This window comes from Tigriopus californicus, chromosome 6 (genome assembly GCF_007210705.1).
Source record: "Tigriopus californicus strain San Diego chromosome 6, Tcal_SD_v2.1, whole genome shotgun sequence".
Classification (NCBI taxonomy): Eukaryota; Metazoa; Arthropoda; class Copepoda; order Harpacticoida; family Harpacticidae; genus Tigriopus; species Tigriopus californicus.
In genome coordinates, this window is record NC_081445.1 from 14,940,191 (window position 1) to 14,961,138 (window position 20,948).

General features: G+C 41.5%; 3 protein-coding genes across 4 annotated transcripts; 2 read left to right on the plus strand and 1 right to left on the minus strand.

The window, feature by feature from the left end:
* Window positions 1-3,947: 3,947 nt before the first annotated feature.
* Window positions 3,948-5,558, plus strand: LOC131882261 (prohibitin-2-like). 2 transcript variants are annotated; one of them, XM_059229357.1, is made up of 5 exons: window positions 3,948-4,000; window positions 4,085-4,119; window positions 4,388-4,860; window positions 4,927-5,112; window positions 5,206-5,558. In XM_059229357.1, the coding sequence occupies exons 1-5, from the start codon at window positions 3,963-3,965 to the stop codon at window positions 5,311-5,313; spliced, it is 840 nt and encodes a 279-aa protein (XP_059085340.1). In that variant the 5' UTR covers window positions 3,948-3,962; the 3' UTR covers window positions 5,314-5,558. The 2 variants fall into 2 exon arrangements, with proteins under 2 accessions (XP_059085340.1, XP_059085339.1); XM_059229356.1 differs by having other exon boundaries at window positions 3,948-4,119.
* Window positions 5,559-7,608: 2,050 nt separating this feature from the next.
* LOC131882287 (uncharacterized) lies at window positions 7,609-17,150 on the plus strand. Its single transcript, XM_059229389.1, has 6 exons — window positions 7,609-8,213; window positions 12,112-12,357; window positions 12,423-12,563; window positions 16,182-16,382; window positions 16,462-16,749; window positions 16,823-17,150. Exons 1-6 carry the CDS (start codon window positions 7,843-7,845, stop codon window positions 17,148-17,150), a joined length of 1,575 nt encoding a protein of 524 aa, XP_059085372.1. The 5' UTR covers window positions 7,609-7,842.
* An 18-nt stretch (window positions 17,151-17,168) lies between these two features.
* On the minus strand, window positions 17,169-18,947 carry LOC131882288 (molybdate-anion transporter-like). Its single transcript, XM_059229390.1, has 4 exons — window positions 18,685-18,947; window positions 18,305-18,550; window positions 17,823-18,245; window positions 17,169-17,758 (listed from the first exon to the last, which is right to left on the minus strand). Exons 1-4 carry the CDS (start codon window positions 18,863-18,865, stop codon window positions 17,268-17,270), a joined length of 1,341 nt encoding a protein of 446 aa, XP_059085373.1. The 5' UTR covers window positions 18,866-18,947; the 3' UTR covers window positions 17,169-17,267.
* Window positions 18,948-20,948: the final 2,001 nt, after the last annotated feature.

Genomic DNA, 20,948 nt, shown 5'->3' on the forward strand with positions numbered 1-20,948 from the left:
CGTTACTGATACTTTTTAGAAAATGTATTGCGTTACCGTTACTCTTACTCGTTACTTTTGCAGAGAAAGAAGACCTAAAACTGCAAAAATATGCTTATGCGACTTTTTAAACGCTTTGTAAATATGAAACAAATGACTCCTGTGAGTATTTCTTTGATCCCATCATTCACAATTAAGTGATTGCATTTGAGACGGAATTTTAAAGAAAATCTGGGGGAAACCTTGATAAATTTATTCTGTCGCTCGTTAAGTAGAAAAGAAGGTAGCGTTAACGGGAGAGCTAAGAACCCGTTCCGTCACCGTTACTTTTGCAGAAAATTAACGGGTTACTGGTAGCGTATCGCAAAAGGTAACGCGTTACAAGTAACGCCGTTAGCGTTACTCAAGCCCTGACAACATGTCTTGTTGCTCTCATGTGCTACCTATTATATTCTGCCATGACCACCCACATATGGTCTCCGAAGATCAAGTAAACTTCATGAAATGACCTGGTTTTCCAAAATGACGTGCTTAACTTGCTCTTTGGACAGTACAACCATTCATGATTGCGTCTCTCAAGCTTTCAAAATCAAATTGCTACAATTACAAGTATCTAGAAAGATTTTTATCTTTATTCCTATACATGTAAGTACAACACATTTGATGAGATACTTAAGCACAAATGTTTTGTGCCCTGACGCAAGCTCATTTTGTTCAAAGCACATACGGTATTAACCGTTTATTTGGCAACCTAGTATACTTAAATCCTTTTGGCTTTAGTTGCACGTCGCACTTTCAGTTAGAATTAAAGCTTGCCATGATGAGAGTAAAGCGCTTAACGAGAAAGTTGTTCACTCCTTTTTTAATAAGCTCTTGAATTTTAGCTTTCCGTGTCATTTTGTTGCGTCATGTTTTTGCCGTCTCTTTTCAAACGAGTACATTGAACCAGATATATATATATGTATTCTTTGCATTTTTAATTGCATTTTTTGTCCTTTTTGTTGCCTTTTTAAATTACATTGTTTCCCAATTTACTTTATATTATTTGGACAGCTCTGTGAATGAAAAATAATGGTTAATGGTTCCTCCAATATTTTTTAAAGGTCCATCTCAAAAGCAATGGCTTACTTGCTACTGATGGGATTAAATGATTAATCACGGGAGGCTGCGACCAGGGTTATCAATTTACATTTTTAGTGACATTTGACATTACTAGTTGGATGAAGAAAACCCGTAAGTTATCCTCAAAGCGTAAACCTGAATTTCTTCTCGTCAAACCAATGGAATACTTGCCTTATTTCAACTTTTTTCAAACCATGAAAAGAAGGATGAAAAAATGCTTGTGAAAATGTTTAGTAAAAGTGAAAAAAGATTAAACCCAAACAATCCTTGATCCTCAAACACTTTATCCTTCACCTTTGATTTCTAGTATATTCGTCATTTATTTCTAGTCATATTTACTAAATGTTAGAAAATCGCTTGAAACTGGTTTTCTTGCACTTTTAGGCCATCTTATTTTTGCAAGAGGAACGGTTTCGGTAAGGGAGGAGGGAGCAAATGAATTGGAGGGCTCGAAAATGTAAACCTTTACACTCACTACAATTGATTCTAAATTCTGATTGAGGAAGAGGCTCCTGGATACTTTTGAAGATGTATTGTAAATGATACCTTTTGGACCTCCCTTAAAAACTGCATACTGCGTTGTCCCAATCCTTTTGGTTCGTTGCAATATTGTTATTGTTTATTGTTGCCAGCCACTCACAGACACAATGTGTGTAAAAGAGTAATGGCACAATTGGGAAAAATATTAACAATTGATCAAAATATACAAAATGTATTTGAAAAAATATATTTTAGTTGTTCTTTCATTCTCATATTATTCTTGCTTGCTTTTTTGGCAAAAGGTCAAGCTTTTCCTAAAAATGCAAATAGAACTGTGTGCAGATTTTGCTTGCTTACCTACCTGCATTGTATACGTAGCTTGTCTCTGTGGAACATGTTGTGACTGTCAGCTTGATATATTGAGGTTGTGGCAAAAATGCCAAGACGAAGCACCCTCCGCAACCTGATTATTACTATTTCTATTTATCTTGGTTAAGTATATCACGAATGAAGTACCATGAACGTCATTTCGGAGAAAATACTAAAGGGAGCCTTCTTTTTACATAAGGTAATATCAGCCCAAATCAAATCAGAAAGTCAGACCAGGGCTAAATCTTTAAGTTAGCTTCTCGTAGCGTGAGATTAGAGAAAAAGCTTTTCCCCTATAGTGCCATGAACACTCTTTATGGGAAAAGTTTTTCTAAAAGTAACTCATACACAGGCACTAAATGTGCATTATTTAATAAAGGGTTATTTGAGGGGTCAAATGGAATGTGAAGTAATATATCGCGGTCGTACTACCACGGACACAAATATATGTTTCAGAAACACACGCGCCCTTCTTTACAAACGGAAGTTCAACCGAAGTAGAGGTTGTGTGATAACCGAGTGACTTATCTTCCGCGGTCGTTTCATCATCTCAAAACACAAGTTCAGTAACAAGTTCCACCATTGGAATAGAAAATTTAGCATTAAGCAATCCCATCTAATGTTGGAGTGAACTGAATGTATTGATTGATGTAAATTGAAAAACCGTATCCGGGTGAGGTCCCCTCAACCAATTACGTTCAGTCCGGTCGAATGTTGTTCCCATTTCAAGGTGACCATTGTCTGAGGGTTCATTTGTGCTGGAATTCGTGACGGGAAAAATGAAGAGAGAAATAGAAAACGGCAAATCGAAGCTGAATCAGAGCTTCATACATATGACGATCACCAAGCAGTTTAAATATCCAGTTACTTTCATCGCCGTCCTGTAATTTACCGGTATTCAAGTAACTACGAAAATTATTTCCAAGTTTTCGATCCAGGAAGAAAGGGAAAAGTTGCGTGAGCTAAAAGAGTGCCTATCCTCCACAGAATCTTTAAGAGTTGAATCAAACTATGATGGGCTCCTTTGCCAAAGCAAACGTTTTTGACTATTTTTTTTTAAATGTCTATTCATTGAATTAAGTACATCCATTTTAAAATCGAACGTTCATGATTCTTTAGAAATTTCATTCAAATGAATCAAAATCAAATAAGGCCTTACCATACCATCCTATTTAGTATTTATTGTTACTTGACAAAAATCTAAATGCGTTCATAAAAACTAAAAGATACAATGAAAAATATTAAAAAGGTCAATAATAATAAGGTCAAGTTATAGTCAAATGATTTATGTTATCAAGTACTTCATTCAATTGACAGGGCTGATGATTAGCTTGTCTTGAATTTTGCTGTTTGAGACAGCATGAGCCAGATACAATCAGGTCAGTTGATTCCATTAACCATCGTTAACTTAAAAGGCAGAGTTTTGGAGTTGTGTGCCAGGGGGTCTATGTTTAAATTCAAACCCATAACATGTATGAGTCAGCCTATGGTAGGGATGAACAAGTAAAAATTGAAAAAAATAGTGGCCTAAACTAGTTCCAGCTGCCTAAGACTGCCCCCACGGCTTATGACGCTCTGGCAGTAAAAACAAAACCATGGAAACCCTTCAATACTATTCTGTTTTGGACCTTTGGTCGATTGGATTGAGGCCAGTTTTTTTTCCAAGTCTGTGTACCTGGGAGTTGGGCGCTTAGACATTAACCCGTATACAACTACACTCACTGAAGTGGTGAGCGAATGCCCATTCTACCTAGGTAACGTCCAAGCCTTCTCTCAGAGGTCAGAGCATTTAAAATATTGCCCCTACCCCCCAAAAAATGTTCGGAGCCATGGTTTTTTTGACACACGCAACCTTCATGGATCTTGCTGTCAGCAATGACAACGGGTGGTTCTTGGGTCACGCTGATGCTTGTCACTCCATGATTGTTTCCAAGTCTGTTCAGATTCACGTGCGTGTATGCTGAGCTATTCCTCGAACTCCACCCAGACATTGAAGACGCAATCCGCCCATCATGGCTGAAAAACTGCAAGATCTGGCTGGACGCTTAAAGGGCGCGGCGGCTGGGGGTGGCGGAGGCGGGGCCGGACCCCGAGGCTTGGGTTTGGGCCTGAAGTTGTTGGTGGGGGCGGTGGCGGGCGCGTACGGCCTCCAGCAATCCATGTACACCGGTAAAGATACTAGCTTATTGGGAGATTGGGTGAAGGCAGTGCCCAAAGAACTTGAGTGAACATGGACCATGCATTAATTTACCAGCTCAAAAGTCATCATGGCATGAGCTTGCTTTTAGTACGGACCAAAAACACCCTCGAGTTCACCATGTCTGTTAGAAACCAATCATGATTAGATTCATGTTGAACGATAGCATTGTTTGTCCCGTTGAGCAGTTAAAAGCACCTTCCCCGCCCCCCTCCCACATTTGGGATTGGTTTTTTTCAGTGGATGGTGGTCACCGCGCCATCATTTTCAGCCGTTTGGGCGGTGTGCAAGACAACATCTACACGGAGGGCTTGCACTTCCGCGTGCCCTGGTTCCAGTACCCCATCATCTACGATATCCGCTCGCGTCCCAGGAAGATCTCCTCGCCCACGGGATCCAAAGATCTCCAGATGGTCAACATCAGTCTGCGCGTCCTCTCCCGTCCCGATATGATCCAAATCCCGACCATGCACCGCGAACTGGGACTCGACTTTGACGACAAGGTCTTGCCCTCCATTTGCAACGAGGTCCTCAAGGGCGTGGTGGCCAAGTTCAACGCCTCCCAGTTGATCACTCAACGTCAACAAGTGTCCATGCTGATCCGGAAGCAATTGGTGGATCGCGCCCGCGACTTCAACATCATCCTGGACGACGTGGCCATTACGGAGCTGAGCTTTGGTCGGGAGTACGCCGCCGCTGTCGAGTCCAAACAGGTGAATAACCTCATCTCCCATTGATGAATGGCTCCCATGAAAAACACGGGTTTTGTGTGTTTGTAGGTGGCTCAACAAGAGGCCCAGAGAGCGGCTTTCATCGTGGATCGGGCCATCCAGGAGAAGCAACAGAAGATCGTGCAAGCTGAGGGAGAAGCTCAAGCCGCTGAAATGTTGGGTGAGGCCATTTCTCGCAACCCTGGTTATCTGAAACTCAGAAAACTCCGAGCTTCGGCGCAGATCGCTAAAACGGTATGACACACTCCTTTTACTTTTAGCGAATTTTGTGCCATACTTTGGATTGGAGGTTTGGAGCCGATTGTGATTGTTTTTGGGTTGTTTCAGATTTCGCAATCCCAGAATCGCGTGTACTTGAATGCCGGCACTTTGATGTTGAATATCAACGAGGACGACTACGACAAGGGGATCAAGGGATTGAGCAACAAGCGTTGATGTCACGGCCGATCAACGATTTGTATGCTACTCTTTTTTTTTTCTCTCCCACGTGGTTAAAACACATTCGCTAGATTTCCGTTTCGCACACTTTTTGCTTGCGATGGAAGGTTCAGTCGTTTCAAAATTGGAATCGCAGTGGGCGTGGTGGTTGGATCTCTTCCTTGCATATACATCCAGATAGGTTCAAGCCACACCTACACGAAAGGGTTCACCGAAACAGAATAAAGAAACACTAAATCTTACATTTCGTGCTTTTCTTGAGTTTCAACACAAATGAAAACATTGAAACTGAGGAGGAAACGTGAAAACTGCACATTGACTGGTCCATCAAGCTCTTGCTTGTTGCGATTTAATCCTATTCAATTATCCCACTGACGTTGAGAAGCGCATTCGATTGACCACCAAAATCACACTCTTTTCTTCGGAACAACATAAGGCTGACACAAATTGAAATAGGAGGTGGGAATGCCGGAATGCCATTTATGCACTTTGAGCAAAAAAGGGCCGTTTTGGCCAATTTCCTTCAAGTTGTGAAGACGCCTCGACGAATCGGTAACCTAACGTCACTAAAATTGTTCTAGTCAAAGCGTAGATTTCGAACGAGCCAAAGTTTGACGAGTCAATACGGGCTTACAAGCTAGAAATATTCATACGGAGTGGATAGATTGGAAGGAGGATAAAAAAGATCAAAAAAGTTTTCTCATGTGTACCTTTCACAATCGAATATAATTTTCATCATTTGAGTCTTACTTTCAAGGCGCTTCCGATGAAATTATTCTGCCCGTTCAAGCATGCAATCGAAGATACGTTTAGAACTCAACAATGACTCATTTGATGAGTAGACTCGCTCTGTCATCTTAATTTGTGTTGGACAATCTATTGTCATTTACATTGGGTTTATAACTATGACGAATGTTGCAGCCGATCCCCCACCTTTCGCTAAATGAGTACGTGATACCTGCATTCAGGCATAAAACGCGAGGGCAATAAAATGTCGTTCATATCTGCGGTGAATACTGACCATATCGTCTTTCGCATAAAGTCAGAGTGTTCAAACCGTTCACACCTCTTGTCGACCTTCGTTGCACCCTTGAGGTGGTTTTTAAGCTTAATTGTTGGCGCCCAAATCGGAGAGGCTTATTCTGAATGTGGCCGAGGGTAGTGCCCCCTGTATTTAGAAGAGTTCGACAGTGAGGTCAGCGTACCCTTGTGGTTGAATTTTGAACCTTCAATTCCGTTCCAAAACAATGAGTTGACATGGGTCCGAGATCCAAATCAAACGCATTTTTGCAAATGTTTGCGCCTTAACGGTTAGTTCTATGGCTTAGGGTACTCTTCAGGCATCGTTAACTGCAATCACAGCAATAACAGATTCAAACTATGCATTTTTCAACACAAAATGCAGAAAATGGCTCAGAAAGTGGCTCTTCAAAGTACGTTTAAGAATTCCTGAAGGTTGACTATAAAACCATATATTACACGTAGAACCCCAGATTTTTATTTTAATGTGTTTGGTTTTGATCTGAACACATTGTTTTGGATATGAATTAAAGGTTCAAAATTTAACCGCTAGGATGCACTGAACTCACTGTCGTGCTCTTCTATATGCAGGGCCTGGCAGGGCCCTAGCCGAGGATTACTTGACTTATCGGTCGATTGACTTGAATATTCTGAAAATCCAACCACAAAAACCAGTAGGAAAGCCTTTGTGACATGAGACGATAAATTTCGAGGGTTGCATTGAGTAGTCGAAACGTGCATCGAAATAGAAAAAATGCTCGGAACTTTCAAGAATGATGATCTTATGATCAAATCAACTTTAACATTCGTTTTGAAATAATGCATCCATTCTATTATTCACCACTGGGTTGTTTTTGATCAAATTTGACTTTTGGGTAAAATGTTTCACTCAAACATGGCAGATCTTTTCCGGAGATGTTTTTGATTGCGAGTGTTAAATCACGTCAGCAATCAGCCTTTTTTAAGATAATTCTACGAATCAATATGGAAAATCACATCAGGCCACATTCAAATAGAATCAGAAAGGAGGAATGGGAATTTGTTAAAAAAAGATGCGAGGGTTTTGCAATCGTAATGTTTATGAAACATAAAATGGGACCCCCCCCCTCTCCAGACAAGGTACGTTTTTTAGCCATGGCCTTGGGGAACTGGTTTTTGCCCGGTGCTCGAGCCTTTTTTCCATTTTTGCGGTACAACCCATTCTTCCAGGAGATATCAAGCCTCCATCCACAACAAAGAAGAAGTGGTGAAAGACTTTTGTGATTGCACAAAAACCTTTGTCCTTGATCCAGGTCAAGGGCGCTCGGTCCCTTTCTTGGCCTTTCTTGGGGAGAACGGGCGCGCTCGTCCAAGTCCAAACTGGCCTTGAAGATCACTACTTGACGAGGGCCCGCTGTGAAAGGAGGTTCTCAAGGCCAAGGTTAACAGAAAATGTTTGGAACGACATCCAAGATCTCACGCTTAGTTGGAAGTGACTCATGAAAGTGGCAACAACCAAGACCAATCATGTTTGGAACATCCTCTTCCTCCTCCTCCTCCTCCTCTTCTTCGACTTATTTAATTTTGACGTTTTACGGAAAGGACTTTCTGATTTTGAATACCAACGCCACCGGCAGATCGAAGAATGAGGTGGTGAAGCTCATATCCACCTACCTGCCTTCCTTGGTCCAGAGTCATGCTGTGGGCGTTCCCCAGGAACTGGCCGTGGTGTTTCACGGTCGAGCCAACCCTTTTGGCACCCGAGCTTCATCCCAACAACGACAAGTGGTCTGTGTTCAATTGTGCTTGTTGCTCGAGGCTCTCCAAAAAGTGGGATGGAGCTGCTTTGGTGACAGCAATCTGGACTCGCCCAAACGTCGAGGGAGTATCATCATGAGGTGATGAACAGATTGGGCACCAACTTTGCCTATGTACCATGCTAGATCAAATAACCTAATCTTACCGAAGCTTTAAATTTGTTTAATATTAGGAACAACAAACGGAACAGCGACTGTACCTGACTTTAAGTCCAATTTGGTGTTTAATGCTGCGTCAGGTTTTCGTTTACAATCGATTACCTATTTCAAAAGGGAGAATTTTCATGCGTAAATGTTTTTGATATTGAGAATAACACATGGAACTAAAAGTTTTAGCTTTTTCTCATTCTTTTGAATCATATGTGCTTTTGATCACCATCAGAGGTCAAAACCTTTGGAGCACTTAGCCCTAGACAGCACACGCCACTTTTGCGCTTCACCGTGTCAATGGCTAAATTGGTGATTAATTGAATGCTATTGGGAAACAAAGATGAGCAGCAACCAGGTATAAATTATGGATGAGCTATTTTTGGCTGGGCACTTTGAACGGGCTTTCTTTAAAAAGGTCGGTCTCGCATAATTCTATCTGTCCTGGTTCACGGTGGAGAAAACTCTTGGCATAAGTTATTTTCTAATACCTGGAAAAGGCGTCAAATACTATTCTTTTAGCTCTCGAAAGTGAACGATATAACCTTATACTTTACAGATATTAGCATCAAAACCTCATATTTCTAGTTAAATAAATTGTGCTGAGTGTTCAAATGAGAGCGAACATACACTTTAGTCTTGAAACTAGAGGTATCTCTAGCTTTCCTTGAAATCTATTCGAGGAGTGTCCTGTCAATATTTAAAAGGTTGTTATTCACCTTGATGTTAGGAATAGCCAGGAAAAGAAACACCTCGGTATTAGTTTACTAGTTAAAATATGAGGAAAAATCAAGTAAAAATGTCTAATGGGGAAGTAGAGGTCTTAGTTTGTCACCTTCAAGGTCTTGATCTGTCCATTGTGACAATATGTAGGCCCCCCTCTTGTTCAGTAAGCTCGTTCTTGTCAGCTCTCAAATTCACCGGAAATGAGTTGGACCAGTCAGTTTGCTCAAAGGTTTTCTTTGTAGGGGACTTCAATTTCCCGGCTAGTCCCGAAAGGTATATTCCCATTTCGAAATCGACATCTCAGTCGTTTGAAAGCTGGATGGAGGAATTTGCGATCTTGCACAATCTCTCCCAGCACGTTGGTGTAGCCACTAAAGAGAATAGTGTTCTCGACTTGGTCTTTTCCAATGACCCTGATCTGATCCAGTATGTCCATGTGACACCTAGCAATCTGTCAGATCATCATGTTCTCGAGATAGGGTCGACCATAAGTCAAAAACAGGCGTGCTCTAGAGTAAGACCGGTCAAAAAGGTCGGTCAGGCTAAGTTCAAGTTCAAAGATGAACATTGGCCGTTGATTATAGAAAGACTTGAAGAACTGGACCTGGTTTCAATTCTGAAACAAGAATCATCCATAGATGCAGCCATTGATAAGTTAGTTTCAGTTTTTAAGGAAGTTTGCTCCAATCTAGCAATCTCTGAATGTGTTCCGATAGGTGGTACACGGACAAAAATTCCAAAATGTAGGAGGACTTTGTTCAAAAAGAGTTGCAAACTAGCAAAAAGACTGAAGAGCACTTCGAATCCAGTAATTGTGGGTAGTCTCAAAAAAAAAATTGGACATAGTTCAGGGTAAGATTAAGGCCTCCATCGAAAATGACCAATTACAAACTGAAAGTAAGGTGGTTCAGGAGGTCAGGTCGAATCCGAAGGCGTTTTTCTCTTATGCGAACTCTAAGAGAAAAATGAAACACCCTTTTGGGCCTTTTGAGGTTGATGGGGAAGCCATTAGTAATTTAGAGGCCATGGCTAACATGTTTGGAGATCAGTTCTCTGGTGTGTTTTCAACTCCAAAGAGTTTAGGAGCAACAGCCCGTTGCCCCATTGATGATTTTGTTGAGATTGGCAAGGCTTGTCAAGTTGAGCGTTTAGATGCCATTAGGGACCTGAGACTCTCGAGCTCCCCTGGCCCTGATGGAGTGACATCTCAGTTTCTGATGAGATGCTCTCTGTTTCTCGCTCCTGTTTTCTCGCACTTGATGCGTTGCATCTTGGATCAGGGCAAGTTCCCCTCTTCTCTGAAGGTAGCTCATGTTGTGCCAATTTTTAAAGAGGGAGATAAGTCGCTCCCCAGTAACAATAGGCCCATTACCCTCACTTAGAACATTGCGAAGGTGTTTGAAAAGATCATGGAGTTCAAACTTGTAGAGTTTCTTGTAGCCCATGATGCCCTTGCTCCTAGCCAGCACGGGTTTCGAGCACATTTTAGCTCGGTTACCCAACTGATTGAGCATTTAGAGCAGGTCATTGAGGGACTGGAAAGGCATGAGTCAGTTGATGTAGTTTATCTCGACGTTACCAAGGCCTTTGACAAGGTAGATCATGGTCTTTTTGTTAACAGGCTCCATGAGATTGGGATCCAAGGCAAGGTTCTCAATTGGTTAAGAAGTTTCATTTCTTGTAGGAGGCAATTGGTTAAGGTTAAGGGATCCCTTAGTGACATACATGATGTCAAGTCGGGTGTTCCTCAGGGTTCCATTTTGGGTCCTCTCCTTCTCATCATCTTCATTGCTCCGCTTCAGAAGCTTGTTAGTTGTAATGTCAGTATCTCTTCCTATGCTGATGATACAAAATTGGTAGTTGGTAGGAATGGTCAGAATATCAGTTGTCTGGTAGAGGTCCCAGACCAAATGTACTCCTGGGTTGCTGCGAGTAATATGGCGCTGAATGGAATGAAATTCCGCTCAATGACCTTTGGGTCGACAACATTAGACGCTTCACTATTAGATGATGAAGGTAAGGGCATTCGGCAGGTCTCATCCATGAAGGATTTAGGTGTAGTCCTCGAAGATAATGGAAAGTTCGATGAGCATATCCAGTTGAAGATGGGTAAAGCTTTTCAAATGTGTGGTTGGATATATTGCATGTTTAAGTCCAGAGACAGCATCACGATGCTAACTCTGTACAAGTCGATTGTTCAACCACATCTTGAATATGCATCACCCATTTGGGATCCAATGAGTTCAGCAGGTTTGCAAAAGGTCGAACAAGTCCAAAGATGTTTCACTAGGAACATCACAGGAATGAGAGAACTCTAGTATTGGGAGAGACTAGAAAATTTAGGATTGTACAGTGTTCAGAGAAGGTACGAAAGGTATCTGATACTGTACGTCTTCAAAGGCATCCATGAGCTTTGTCCTAACCCAGGACTTAGGGCCAATTCTAGCGACCGTAGAGGCTTAATGTGCATTTTGAGAGCACCTTCAAGTCCTCAAGAATACAGGCTAGTTAAAACCATGAAGTCCACTGACCTTCTTTCTCGGGATCCTTCATCGCTCAATTTACTGCCTTCAATATATTCGTAGAGCGTATGTGAGCGTTGTTCCAGTAGCAGGATTTAAGTCAGACTTGGACAAGTTTTTGACTGAAATTCTCGATCGAACTTGTATCCAAGGGTTAGCCAGATCAGCCAACTCTAATTCGTTGGTCGATCAAATAGTTTATGAAACTAAAAGTGAAGTAAAACGAATAAATTTTCCGTCTTGAATTGCTGGGATTCAAATCCCACTGGCGGTAAGGAAGTCTGGAAAAAATAAACGATATCATTTGAAATGTTTGAAAGTAATCTAAGACGTTAGAATCCCTTGCTCTGCATTCATTTAAAATTGGTGCGTAAAGCCAGTCTTTGATTTTCTTTTCGCATCTCTGTACAATTGTCTCCACTCATATCGATTTTAGGTTCTCAACAAAACTTGAAAATGAGCTGAGTGTTTAATACTTTATCTCTCTCTACTTCAACAGCACGGTGTGGCCAGTTCGAGCTAGTGTTCTACAAACGAATCAGGTACAAAACACCATAAATGCAAAACCTTCCTTCTCGTTGTAGATTGGACCACTCAACCCCTGTGAATATCTGCTGCGCCTCAGTGTTGCCGAACCGATACCTTCAATTGAGCCTTCCACAAGATATTGAAGCCCGGGTGATCAAATCGCTGCAATCTCGGGTCAAACCAGGGGCCCTGACTTTGGAACCCATTTCTTGGCAAGAGGGTCGCAAAGTCTTCAAAACTTGTTCAGACTCTCAAATTGCCATGGTAGCTCAAATTTTCCGCATCCTGGGTTATAGTATTAAGTAATTGTTTAGTCACCATATTATTTGGGTACACTTCGGGCAAAAGGGTTCAATTTGTTTTTCAGAAGCGACAATTACAAACGATCAATTGGCTTGGTCATCGAGTTGATCAAAGCCCTGAACGATTATGGATATGAGTTGATCACGTGCGTGAGCGTTTTCGGGGACCAACAAGATGTTATGTTTTTTCGGAAGACCAATCTCAGGTAATTTAATCCCTAGACCCTAAAACTTTTTTGTCCAGGCTGCTGAACACGTATGAGAGGGTTCATCCAATTTTTGAAGCGACACTGAGAACAAATCAGACGGACATAAAAAGTGCTTTGACACAAAATTGATGCAAAAACAAAAAAATGCCTCCTTTCCCACCTCCATGAACTATGAGGTGCCCGCCAGATCAAATGGAAAAGTATCGGTTGAGTGAGAAGGAACTGATGCTTCTTAGTTTTGGTCGTAGGATTAGACCAATTTTAGAGAATCCATAGACAAATAATTAAGTCATTAGAGGAATCCCTTGGTCACAGGCTTAGAAACAACAGAGTTTACTCACAGCAACCCTGCTAGTTATCACAGTTTTGCAAAGACACCCGCGCAAGGCCTTTTTTCATTATTTGATTTGTATCAAGGTACTCAAATGACTAATACACTTAGCATCGGACCTGATCTTGACCAATATTGGAGCACACGTGAAGTCCAGGCCATATCTTGCCCCCCAAAAATGCCGAGACATATGAGGGTACTTTTTGAAATCAGGACATCATGGGGCACAATTTCATTGTAGGTGACGAGTTTCATGACTGTTCATACAAAAAAAAAGTTAAAATTTGAATCGGTGTTTTTGAAAATTTCATTTAGCAAAGCCATGCCCAAATCTTAAAATTTAACAACTATTTTGTTCTTGATGGTCAAGGCCTCGTTTCCCAACCGGTCTAACACGGCCATCCATCACTTACCCACTCTAAATCGCACTTTTAAGATCAACGAAATCTGCATTCGGAGTCTTACTTGTAGACACTTCACTAGCTACTTTCTCTCGCTCACTCAGAAATCCACCATAACAATTTGTCTAAATTGAATCAACAAACAATGGTGGATTTCTGAGTGAGCGAGAGAGGGTAGCTAGTGAAGTGTATACAAGTATTGATAACAAACAACTATTGGCATCATTAGTTTCCTGAAACATTCAAGCACCAATTGATATAAGTGACTCCAGCCTGTGCCAGCCCCGAGAGAGACACTACAACCATAGAAAACCATAACTAGAATGCTTAAGTTCAACAGGAGTTGTACCGCATGAGCATGTTTTCAGGTCAGCTGACGCTGGTAGAAATGGGACAAAGATATTTCGTTAAATCTCACTTCAGGCAAGTTGAATTATTATCATGAAAGGTTTGTTATTCCTCTTTAATCTTAATTTCTTTTGAATCTTACAAATATACAGGTAGAAAGAGTGGTAGAATAATAAAAACATGCTTTTTAGGGCATAATACACGTAACATGTCAAAAAAAGATTTGGACATTAGTAGAGCAAATCATGTACTCTATTGATTGCCCTTGTTTAGCAACGCATCTCGAAAATCTCGAAAGTGTAACAAAATGTATCCGAAATTGCAACGCAATGATGAGGCATTCGGAATTTCGTTTCAATCTCCCAACAATGTGCTTGAATGTGGGCGACATGATTGCGCCTATACGTAAACAAGGTAATTCCGACACCTCTGGAGGTCAGCCTGAACCCAGGCTTGTTCCTTGCGTTTCAGTTAAGTGTTTCCACCACATGGATGAAAACTTTAACTTGAGCCCCATTTTAACCTCTTCAAAATTTCGTTCTTAAAAATGTGGTCGGACAACTTACTCAAACCCGTTTTATGAAGCGTGCTGGACGAGAGCAATTGCTTGACAAGGAGTCTTATTAGGGGTTTCTACTCTGAATTTGGACGAGCCGTCAACGATTCAAATTTGCACCATAGTTGTCCTAAGTAGCTTGACTACGAATGAAACATTTTTTCCACCAGCGACAGCTGAGACGAAAACATGCGATCGCAGCGCCCTTGATCGATCTATATATGAAGTTATCTATGACTACAACACAAAAAGACTCCGAATGCAGATTTCGTTGATCTTAAAAGTGTGATTTAGAGTGGGTAAGTGATGGATGGCAGTGTTAGACCGGTTGGGAAACAAAGCCTGGACCATAAGAACAAAATAGTTGTTAAATTTTAAGATTTGGGTATGGCTTTGCTAAATGAAATTTTCAAAAACACCGATTCAAATTTTAACCTTTTTTTTTGTATGAACAGTCATGAAACTCGTCACCTACAATGAAATTGTGCCCCATGACGTCCTGATTTCAAAAAGTACCCTCATATGTCTCGGCATTTTTGGGGGGCAAGATATGGCCTGGGCTTTCCGTGAGCAGTAAAGACCCAACTGAACGAAAGTGCCAAATGAAAAAAGATGGGTGTCCGTGATTGATGTTGTGGAATACCTTTGTGGAAAAGAATAGATAGGTCAGGCTGAAGGGGGTCTGAAGAAGTATTCGGGTGTCTGATGGAACAGTCAGGCGGATGTTGCACAAGGATCATGGCCTGATGATACGACCTGCAACATGGGTCCCCATTTTCAAAGCAGCTTTTCGAGGCGCACGTGAAATGTGTAATGTACATTTTTGATGACCAATTTTGAGAGTGTATTTTTGCATTTCACCATTACAACGTGGCTTTCTATACACCTCCGGGAGAAACCCACCCAACTAAAAGTGGATCCAAAGTGAAACTGGCGGGGATCTTGCATATCACTTATTTACTTTCGTGTCCTGTGACCAGGCCTTATTTGTTTCGACTTATTTGCTACTTTATGATTTCACCAAATTTGACCTAAAATCACCGTCAATATAAACAATTTCAATTATAATGGAGGGGGGGGGACGTGCTCAAAAGCTACACTCTAATTTGATTAGTTGGTAGCTCCGTAACCAATAAATGGAATAAGAAATACCGCGGTTCCCATCAAAATTGTATCGTAGCTTACCTGTGTCCCAAACATTTTCTGTACAAAAAGCTTCTTTCTGATGTGGTCTGTGGCACCTTTCCAATAAAGTCAAAACTTGATTCATTTTCCAATCAAGGCTACATTTTGCATCGGTAGAACGTACTTTGACCGAACAAGATTAAGGCTTGGACGTTAACAAGAATGAGCGTCCGCTCAAATCATGAACACTTTCAAGAAACGCTTTGCGCAATATGCCTTGACTGACAACGAGAGCTAAAAACCCAAGTCTGTTTCTGCACTGGGGCTTGGCAGCTTCTTTTTTTCCTTTTTTCATTGCAGTGCTTTTTTTTTCTTTCGTTTTCACTCGGCATTGTTTTTCCTTTAGTCTATTTCATCTAATTTGATGCTCGAGTTGACATACAATAAACAAATAAACACTTTGCAGAGTGTATTTTCATACCGGTTAATGCCCAAACTCCAAGGGACGTGCTTTAAAAAAGTGACCTCTGTTCAGGTATTTCAATGAGTTGAGCAAAATATTGACAAACTGAAAATCTTTGTTAGGCGGATTCGAGGCCAGAAGAATCGGTCCCGGAAATGTAAAATTGAGCAGTAGAAATCTCTGCAATAGGAGCCCGAGTTTCGGCTTTCAAACCTTTCAACGCAAGTTTTAGGCTATAAAACTGTTATTCGTTATCATTCTGTGTAACAACAAGGAAACTTCTCAGATGTCCCCTTATTCACAAGGATGTATTATTTTTGAAATAAGAAAGGTTCCCTACGAAAATATATCCCTAAGAAAGTTCATTCTTGTTTCTATCTATCCCATCTAGCTGCAGGTTGCCTCTTAGCGAATATTGGGGCTTAACGCTGAAGAATCCCAAGCAAACCATCTTGGTCAACGCCCCGGCCAATGTGAGACAGATCTTACTCCAAGAAGTCCAAGCTGAATCGTTGTGGAACATCAAATGCCATGACTTCTGGGCCCGACGAGATGGATCTGTCGGGAAAGTGGCCTTTTCCAGGCTTCTCAGGTAAAAAAGAGGTTATTGGCATCCGCCAAGATTTTTTTTTTTTGCCCTACTTCAGTATTATCTGTCCTTCAATTTTTAGGCGGCTGTCTCTGGAGAATTGGCGGGTTTGCGCCGTGTACGATGGATTGAGTGACAATTCGTTCTTCCTGTTTAAAGAGTTCAGACCAACTTACCCCAACCCCACCTTGGCCTTTCCCAAAATTCTCACCGTTTCTTGTGTGAGTGCCAAAAAACTCAAGATAGACCATTCCAGTCACACGGGTATCCCTCGGGTTCGAGTCAATCCCGAAAGCATTCACCCGGAGGAGCCGAGCGAGTTTTTGGATTGTATCAAAACCCTCCAGAACTCGAGAATTGTGACTCAAAGGTCCGTAAGAATATTGTAGCTCAGGGATCCGTGGGGATCAAGTAGGTGCACTAAAATACTTGATCTAATTTAGGAGATGGAGTGATATGTGCACCATGGTATTCAATCCCAAGCAGTTTTCCTACAACAGTGTTGCCAATGTGGTGGGACAATTGTCAATATACCTGTTTCTCCTCCTGGAAATGGAATCCATAGGCTATCGACTCTACTGTACGGGAAACATTTCTGGACAGTACTTGGATCCCAACAAGGAAACGGATGTTGCCAGCCCTCATTCTTGGTTTTTCATCAAAGCCCCACCAGAGCATGGGATAGATCCGCCAGCCTTCAGTGAGGAAGGTCTACCTACTTATGAACAGGCAATGGAGCAATGGGATTTGGAACATGGTCAATGTAATTGAGAAACAAGGCTTGCCTGATACTAATCTGCTTGATCTTTATTTCTCTTTCCTCAAGTTTGATGCACGTGAGCAAACAACAATAACGATTATAACGATAACAATCACTGGGACAAATGGCTAATCTCGTTTGAGACCTCTCGTTAAGCTCCTGAATTTAGCACAAATAAGCACTCCGGTGATAAGAAGACCGGTGCAAGTGGCGAAAATTGAACGTTTGTCCTTAGCAACCGCAGGGTGATTCACAGCCAATAACGTAACGCAGGTGATAAGGTTCATGGGCACCCTGAACCAATTGGTCACCGTTGCCCGATGAGATTCCGGAATGAACTCGCCCCGCAAGCATCCAATGGAGGGAAAGTACAGTCCGATAGAGAACTCCAAAGCGATGAAGGTGCAGAGCGTCACGATCTTGATAATATATGAAGATCCAGGGCCAGCTGTTATGCTTGAAACAAAGGTTGCCAGACAAAAAAGGGTCGTGGCTCGATGCAACGTGTCTTTGGGAGTGGTGTCGTCCTTTTGCACCAGATATGAAAAGTAGGAGGAACCCAACATGATGGCCACCATAAACGAGGAAAAGATCAGCCCCAATGGAGCTCCTTCCACACCTGAAGGAAGAACATGCAGTATGAACCAAAAGTTTGTTGACTTCATTTAGTATTGGTATCTTACCGTCGCTCATGACGGGGGTCCAGAGGAAGACAAAAATATACATGCAGCTTTCAACGATGCTTTGGACAAGACCGAGGAACAAAATGTGTCGATGGTTCATAATCAAGGAAAGTCCCTCCTTATAGGATTGCAACAAGTGCGAGTCGGGATTGCCATAGTTTTCATCCCAGGTAGCTATGATGACGACCAAGCAGAGTGCAAAACAGGCCACAGCAATCATGAAAGGGGCCACCGGACCGTAACCAAGGGTTTCGGCGGAAAAATTGGCCACCAATCCGGCCAAAATGGCCAAAAGGCCATTGGCAAAAGTGGTGGTTGAGAAGGTTCGGGACAACCATTTCGGGTTCAACTTTTGCACATCCACATGTTCCTTCACATACCACGATTCAAAAACACTAAATAACAAAGAAGTGGAGACGCCACCTATAAAATAAAAAGGCTGCATGAGCTTTCCTTTGTAGCTTTGGTTAATGTGTCGTTACCCATTATCCGTCCCATGAGAAGAATCCAGAAATTGTTGACCAATTTGATGACACAGCAGAAGCTGTAAATGATGCAAAACATCATGGCCATCTTTTTCCGCCCATACTTATCCGCCATGGGTCCAGAGAAGGTCCCAAATGTGGAACTGGAAGCGAATCCGGTGAGAAAAAGCAAAGCAATTTGGCTCTCTGCAAATCCATATTTGGCATACAATTGATATACATAGGGTCCTTGGAGCCAATCGCCTAAATCAATGAACAAAATGTGCGAAATAAATAAACAATTATTTCTATTCTAACACTTTTGAAAAGCTCCAATCGTGGAAGCCCTTTGTCTTTGACTTGAAGGTTGCCCTGCATCATTTTGCCAACACACTCACCAAATACAGCTAGGAAGTAGGCACCGAAAAACTTATATTGCAGTTTTTTGAACTTCAATCTGGCCTCATTTGATTGCACATCTTCCTTAGGACCGGCGTTACCCTTGGCCGATTGCACCAAGTTCACAACAAAGGCCAGGACCGATAGTGATCCAAAGATCCCTAGTACCACGGACTCCATGGTTCGTTGCAAAACACCAATAGGATCGCAAAATGTACCACAACAACCGGGCCAAGTTCAACACACAGGAGGTTTACATGCGCCTTTTCCTACCTGTGCTGCCCTATGAATGGGCAGGTGTATTGAGGAAGGCAACACGTTGCCACTGATGACTGGCGTGCGCATGACGAGTCCTTGTACAAAGCAGGATTTTTCTAAGATTTCATTCCTCTCCGTGAATTCAACAGGGGAAGATGAGGGGAGGGCAATTGCCACTTGTGCAACAAGTGATTTGAGAAGACGCGATCTAAGAAGAGGTATTGAACTTTCGTCCTACGTTAGAGTACGTAGACTATGGATGTCTATTAATGACGTATCAGCTATCAATGAAAATGTTGCTTCAGAAGGAGGAGACCAGTTTCTTCTTGAGAGTGAAAACCCAGGTTCGATTCTCTTCCCCGTCGTTTCTCAAAGAAACATTAATGCACGCAGACGGAGAATCCATTTGATATCGAAAATTTGTATTGCCGATCGTAAAATATATGTTTTAGTGATGGTTGGTTCCGTTGATTGGACGGGGCGCAATCCTCCTCCTCAAATATGTAAAATAACCGCAACAAAAACGACAACTGGTGAAAGGCAGTTTTGAGAGACTTTCCTGAAATGAAAAAGATGAAAGTTTCTGATGCTAATCTGATGACATTGATTGGACATTGCTATAACCTACGTATTTTGGTGGAACATTTCTTGAATTGAGCCACAATGCAGTTTCATATCTAGACTGATGGTGCAAAATCATAATATGTTCCTGGGAAAAAAATCAGGGGCTTTTTTTTGGGTTTGAGCGTAACCGAACTCATTGAGTGTTTGAGAAACAACCCGACCTCGAATATTGCTTTTAACACACTTGTTACTGGAACCAACTTTTAAGCACATGGTGAATGAATCGATCGATTAGAAATAGTCAAAATTGGTACTAAGATTGTTGGAAATGTGGGTGTTCAATCGTTTAGCGTTCAATAATCAATCTGATTTTTGGATAACGATTAACGGACTTATTAACTTTTGTGCCGTATTTGGTCTGCGAATGCATTAATTTTTAACTTGCCTTGTGTGATGGTCGGATGGATTACTATTGTAGCTTATTCATTTGACTGATTCCATTACAAAGATGCTTTAATTCCTTTAAAAGTAACAGATTAAAAACAAATGAAGTTGAAATTTTGATTAAGACTGTCCAATGGATGAAAAAGTGTCAAAGACCAATGGCGTTTGACATTTTACGTTTCTGCAAATATGACCACATCGATAAAGACTTCAGTATGTTACAGTTTGTCTACGTACATCTACATTATGAAACCAGGTGTAATGGGATCCAAGACAACAAGGAAAGCCAAGATTGGCAATGATTAAAAAAATCACTTGTTTCGTTATGGTCAGTGAGAGTGATGTCTTGGGGAAACATGATTGGTTTCTCCGAGTTCTGTCAATTATCCATTTTTATAGAGCTAATACTGAAACTAACATTAGGGAAACCACTTGACTCTAGCCCGATCAAGAAAGTTTTTTTTATCTTCTCTCAATGTTCTTTTAATCTGTTATCCATCTGTAGGAGTAAAAAGAAAGGGCCATGTTTACTAAGAGCAAAATATGGAATAGCCATTTTTGCAAAGTGGATCTTTTGTTGCGAAGAGCTAACTGAAAATTTGATTTTTACTCAAGGGGATAAAAATGCAAACCAAAGGCAGCACAGCAAGCAAAACAGGGCATGCCTCGAACTCTTTAAGATTTAAAATTTTCAACAAATATGCCATGTATTCGTGACCCTGCAGTTTTTGGAGTAAAAGAGTGGCACAAGTCCAGTGATGTTTCACTAGGAACATTGCAAGTATGAGAGAACTCTCGAATTGGAAGAGACTAGAAGGGTGGGACTGCACAGTATTAAAAGAAGGGGCTAAAGATTTTTGTTAAGGCGCGTTTTTGAAAACGAACATGAGCTTTGTCCCAACCCAGGGTTTAGGGTCAATTCTAGTGACCGTAGAGGCTTAATGTGCGTTTTGAGAGCACCTTCAAGCCTTCGAGAATCCAGGCTAGTTAAAACAAT

Excerpts from the sequence above, each read along its gene's own strand:
- LOC131882288 (XM_059229390.1), bottom strand. The coding sequence starts at position 18,865 with ATGGAGTCCGTGGTACTAGGGATCTTTGGATCACTATCGGTCCTGGCC. Across the intron at positions 18,246-18,304 it reads TCTCATGGGACGGATAATGG|GTGGCGTCTCCACTTCTTTG; the intron begins GTAACGACACAT and ends TTTATTTTATAG. Across the intron at positions 17,759-17,822 it reads GACCCCCGTCATGAGCGACG|GTGTGGAAGGAGCTCCATTG; the intron begins GTAAGATACCAA and ends TTCTTCCTTCAG.
- LOC131882287 (XM_059229389.1), top strand. The coding sequence starts at position 7,843 with ATGTTTGGAACATCCTCTTCCTCCTCCTCCTCCTCCTCTTCTTCGACT. Across the intron at positions 8,214-12,111 it reads CGAGGGAGTATCATCATGAG|ATTGGACCACTCAACCCCTG; the intron begins GTGATGAACAGA and ends TTCTCGTTGTAG. Across the intron at positions 16,750-16,822 it reads TCGAGAATTGTGACTCAAAG|GAGATGGAGTGATATGTGCA; the intron begins GTCCGTAAGAAT and ends GATCTAATTTAG.
- LOC131882261 (XM_059229356.1), top strand. The coding sequence starts at position 3,963 with ATGGCTGAAAAACTGCAAGATCTGGCTGGACGCTTAAAGGGCGCGGCG. Across the intron at positions 4,120-4,387 it reads CCAGCAATCCATGTACACCG|TGGATGGTGGTCACCGCGCC; the intron begins GTAAAGATACTA and ends GGTTTTTTTCAG. Across the intron at positions 4,861-4,926 it reads CCGCTGTCGAGTCCAAACAG|GTGGCTCAACAAGAGGCCCA; the intron begins GTGAATAACCTC and ends GTGTGTTTGTAG.